We start from the raw sequence: 5,126 nt of genomic DNA on the forward strand, positions 1-5,126 counted from the left end.
CTGACTCACCTGGGCCTTGTCTAGCAGTCCATACACGGTGAAGATGTTGGTGTCTGGCCGGACCATGACGGCATGGGACGGTATCTGTGCCAGGTTGCAGTCTGCAAACTGGGACACCTCGGCCCGGGCTCCATTGGGACACAGCAGCTCATAGTCCTCTGACCTGAGCTCAGCGGCCCAAGGCTCAGAATTGTGGCCTGAGGGGGTGGAGCAGAGGGAGAGGGAGGGAGGAATAGAGAGAGGCTTCTTTCCTCCTGGATCTGGGGAGGAAAGGCGATGTCTTTTGCCTTTGACTTGGGAGAGGTGGCAACGTCCGGCCAGCTACCCAGCGCTCTCCATTTTCCAGTTACTATGCTCTATTACCGTCTAGGCTCGTAGTGTTGGCAGGAACTACTGTTCGTAGGGAATAAGGGAGCACCTACTATGCGACAGGCATTTTATAAGCACTGCTGCATCCTCATAACAGTAATGCAAGGCAGGTGTGATCATCCCCATTTTACAGATGAAGAAACCGAGGTTCTTAACCACTCCCAGGCAAAGAACGCCATCTGTGTGTTACAGGTCTCGGGCCTGAGGGCGGGATGAGTTCCTGAAGGTGGTGGTTGACCTCCTCCCCTAATGGCTCAAGTTCTCAAATTGGATGGGGTATAACATGTGTAGACCGGTAAGAGGCAGTTCCAAGACCCCTATTTATAAAGAATGTCATTCAGTAGGTCTAGGGGGAGGTCCAGGCCCCTGCATTTTAAACCGACATCTCAGTGATTCCGAAGTGGGTGGTTGGTCCAAGGGCTTCCCGAGAAACACCGCCCTTGGGAGTCGCATGATTTTTATGTCTCTCTTAGGATCCGCCCTCTTCCTATTTCCAGAAGAAACTCCATGTGGGTCCACGAGTAGAGGTAAAAATAAAGGGAAACCAGCAACCCTGGAAGGTGGGCGTCTCACTGCAAGTGATTCTCACAAGGCCCCCTCCCCAACCACAGAGGCCACGGGGCTGGGGCCAGGCAGGGCTCACGGGCTCCTGTAGGAGCAGTCAGCTTCCTCCTCCTTGGGGATGTTCCCCAGAGTTCTTGATGGGAGGGTGGCAGGGGAGAGGGCTCGGGGCAACTGGTCTGCAGCCTTGGTGACCTTCATCGGCAGGATGGGATCTGAGTTTTGAAATATTAACTGGTGTTTTTTTTTCCTGCACATCTTGCTTCCCTTTCACCAATCTCCACCTCCCCTTTGGGCCACATTATGCCTTTCTGCACCAACTTTCTGGGCAGAGATGTGTTAGGACAGAGTGGAGAAGACTGTGCCTCCAGCATTTGGGGTTTCGAAGCCTGGGTTTAGGCAGGATATACAGAAAGTACAAAACGACAAGTGTTAGAGGGAAACAGCCTCCAGTTTTCGGAAAGGATAGATTCACCGACCGAGGAAGAACAGGAGGGGGAACGAAGTGATGCATGGTTCCTGCCCCCTGACAGGAACCCAGATGTGGGCTTAGCAGGTCCTGGAGCACAGAGCTCTGAGCTCTGAGCTCTTTTTCCCATGTGGAGTCTTGGAACTTGACTCCAGAGAAAAACCACCCGCGTGAGTGGGGGTGTGCCCTGCCTCCTGGGCTCAGGGGGCTGCAGAGTGATTTCTCTGCATGTGACATTGACCTGCTCAGGACTGAAGACCAGATGCTGATGTGAACCGATGACTCTGTGGAGAGAGGCCCCTGCCATCCCCACCCACACCCCTTAGTACCGCACAAATACTCTAGAAGGGCCACTCCGCATTGATGGAGACTGAGTTGCTACCATTCGGTGGAATGGGGACTCGGACTCCAGACCAGGAAAGACTGTCGTGTGTCCTGTGCACCTGGATGTGTGGCCAGAGGTCTGTTCTTACCAAGAGGCCCCTGGGGCTCCTGGGGTCCCCAAGGGGCAGAGCCTTCTAAGACTCAGCCTTTCCCATTGTTCTTTGACTCCAGTCCTGGCAACTCCAGTGCCTGGATCACCTTGGGGAACAGCACCCCCCACCCGAATCTGGCGCTGCTCTGGCCCCAGCCCCTGTTGTGTACCATTTGTATTGTCAAAGACAGTCGTGTGCTTGACAAAGGCGACGTCCCCCGCGTTCTCAACCAGGCACCTGCCACGCAAGAGGCCAAGGTGGTTGTTGGCGGGAGGGTCCCAGCGTCTGAGTCGGCCCCAGGCCCACCCGCCAGGCCCACCTGAGTACCTGAAGGCGCCGCTGTAGCCGAAGTACCTCTCCTGGCTGTTGCCCACACACTTGTTGCGGCCCTGCTCGTCCCCCACGCAGAGCGTGCACAGAGAGGAGGGGTAGTGCTTGGGGTTGTTCACGGGCACGCAGCTGGCACTGAAGAACTCACTTACCGCTGGGGAGGAGGGGACGGGCAGTGTCAAGGGCCCGGTGCAGAAAGAGCGGCCAGGGAGGAGATGGGAGGGCTGCTCCCCCACAGATCTGCCCTCCCTGCCTGGCCCCACGGTTCAAAGCCACCCATCTGCTCCACTGCCCACCCAGTCCAGAGCGGCACCCTCCTCCTGTGAGAATCGCGGATATGGAAGGATACAGAGGTTGTGTAGACACAGGAACTCCACAGACAACCTCCGGTAAATGGTCACCTAACCTTCCCTTGAACACCCTCAGGGACGGGGAACTCACTACCCAATAAGCTATTCTGTTCCAGTCAGAGCACCCGCCCAGCTGTGTGGGAGTGGGAGCAGCTGATCCTAACACCCTCCATGTGCTTGTGTAGGTGGTTTTTTTCCTCAGGTGCCAGCCAGCACAGAGGTGTGTGCTCAGTCAGCCCAAGGGTCCTGCCAGCTTCCTCCGGCCTCCCTTTCACTATGAATGTGCATGATTTAACATGTGGGGAGGGCCCCACGGATGGCATATGGTGGGTGCTTGGTAGAAGTGTCTTCTTCAGCACTTATACAGATGGCTGGCCACTTTCCAGTAGGTCCCCAGATGCCCAGGTCTGCCAGGGGATGGGAACAGCCCCACGACTAAACGGTGATACAGCCAGGCCCAGAGCCCATGCCCACCCCGCTCCCCATGCCCACTGGAGCCTGTTCCACTCTGGGCGAGTAAGCGGTAGGGGCACCGTGGCAGTCCCCACAGAACCTCCAGACGGACACCCCTGACCGTCAAGGTATGGCCAAGAATAGTTCTCAACCTTTCTAAGAGTGAGGGTTAGATCAAGAAGGAAGAGGAACCTCTCCGGGGCTGCCTCCTGTGGGGTCCTGCTAGGAGAGGGTCCCCGACCCCAGCTAACCCCAAAGAAGAGTGGCACCTGTGAGGACGTCGCAGTCCTTGGGCTGGATGAAGCCCCTCTGCACCAGGGCTCCCACGGGCACGTCCCAGCCGGCGGGGCTGCCGAAGGCCGAGTGGCAGGAACGCTTGCCCCGCAGCTCGTCCAGCGTGAAGGCGTAGGAGCTGTTCCGCGTCACCACGGCCACCACGAAGTATGAGTTGCTCCTGTCCTCCGCTGGGTGTGGGGGACACCAGTGAAGCTCCTCTCTGTGCTCTCCTGGCCTCAGCTGGGCCAGGGCAGGGCACATCCCGGGCCCTTTCTCCCTCACCCCTTCCCTCACCCGTGCTCTCCACAGTAGATCTGCGGTCCCGCCCCTGCCTCTCCCAGTGCCTAGGCCTCTGCTGCACCGACTTGGGTGTGCCCAGGCCCGAGGGCTGGGCTGGTGTGTGCAGCAAGCACGTCTGGCAGTGGGACCCCTGCCTGTCTCCCCATTGCTGAGAGGCAGACGGAGGCTCTGCTTTCAGAGTTCTTTCTTCCACCCCCTCACCCTCCGGCAGTCCTCACCCAGAGGGAGTTCTTTCTTTCCTTACACCCAGGTGGTATTTTTCTCACCTCCCCAGAAAAAGATGGAGGCACAGATGAGGCTGCAGAGATTTTTCACATCCAACTGGAAGGGACCTGAGGTCACCACTTAAGAGGACAGAGCACCAAGGCCCTAACCCAGGTCCCTGCAAAGGCATGCATGAGCTGACAGGAAGGAGGGCCACCTTCCGTGAGCCACGGCTGGAAGAGGCTTAGGAGGCCTCTGCCCGGGGTCGGCAAACTACCCAGTGGAGTGTTTTTGTACGGTTTGGGTTGCAAGCTAAGAATGGTTTTATATCTTTAAAGAGTTGTTATAAAAGAAGACTATGAAGCAGAGTCTGTCTGTGGCCTACAAAGCCCTAGGTGCTTCCATTCTGACCCTTTACCGAAAGTGCGCTGACTCCCGCCAGACTTCCAAGGACTGGATGGGAACACGGAGGCCTGGGGCAGGAGGGGCTGGCCTGTGACAGACGGCAGCCAGCCCAGGGACAGAGGCACCAAGGGAGAGCTAGAGCTTTAGAAAATGTCCAAGGGGGCATTATGTACATGTCAACCACCTCCCCGCCGGGGCCACTGGCCCCAGCACTCACGGGCATAGTGCTCCCCTGCTGCGGGAACCAGGCTATATGTCTTCCCCGCTGTGTAAATGTCTTCACCGCTCAGGGTCACAGCGTCGATTTGTCCAGCCTGCAGGGGGACAGAAAGAACGGCTGGGCTGGCACGGGCTCCAGGATGGATCCGGGTGTTGGGATCTGACGGAGGAATCAGGGCTGGGTCTCTCTGGGACTCTGGCCTCAGGCTCACTTCCCCTGGAGACCCTATCTTGCCCATTGGCCCCTTCCTCTCCTTGTAAAGATGCGTGGGGAAGACAGGTACCTGGAGGGCCAGAGGCCTGAAACCAACCCCCACTAGCACTCCTGTTCATGGGTGTTTCATTCTTTTAGAAAATGTTTTCTGAGGGTCCCCTGTCATCAGGAGAGAGTCTCCTGGTTCTGAGGGACTCGAGCAAACCCTAGAACGACTCCTGCCCTGATGCTTTGTATGGGGTGTCCCCGTGGATTGCCAGTCCTTAGAGCCCGGGAGCACCGTACCGTATCCCCAGCACTGGCTAAAGCCTGGCACACAGCACGGGTGCAAGACATATTTGTGCAAATGGATGAATGAGCTGGATCTTAAAAGGAAGCAGCCTTAGAGCCTGTGGTGGAGGCTCCGGGGGATAAAGCTGAGGCAGGGTGGGCACTCCTGAGAGGCTATGGTCTGGCCCGTGCTTAGGGACCACATTGAAAAGAGCTCCTCACCATCGAGT

The 5,126-nt window shown here is 57.4% G+C and overlaps 1 protein-coding gene across 1 annotated transcript in view; it reads right to left on the bottom strand.

The window, feature by feature from the left end:
* MELTF (melanotransferrin) overlaps positions 1-5,126 on the bottom strand; it is a 24,372-nt gene that overhangs the window by 3,989 nt on the left and 15,257 nt on the right. The window contains exons 9-13 of the mRNA XM_011383243.2: positions 4,411-4,507; positions 3,278-3,472; positions 2,203-2,359; positions 2,045-2,112; positions 10-197 (exon numbers count right to left, since the gene is read on the bottom strand). Of these exons, the coding sequence (XP_011381545.1) occupies positions 10-197; positions 2,045-2,112; positions 2,203-2,359; positions 3,278-3,472; positions 4,411-4,507 (705 nt within the window). The remainder of the gene's footprint in view (positions 1-9; positions 198-2,044; positions 2,113-2,202; positions 2,360-3,277; positions 3,473-4,410; positions 4,508-5,126) is intronic.

This window comes from Pteropus vampyrus, unplaced genomic scaffold (genome assembly GCF_000151845.1).
Source record: "Pteropus vampyrus isolate Shadow unplaced genomic scaffold, Pvam_2.0 Scaffold14, whole genome shotgun sequence".
In the NCBI taxonomy this organism is placed as follows: Eukaryota; Metazoa; Chordata; class Mammalia; order Chiroptera; family Pteropodidae; genus Pteropus; species Pteropus vampyrus.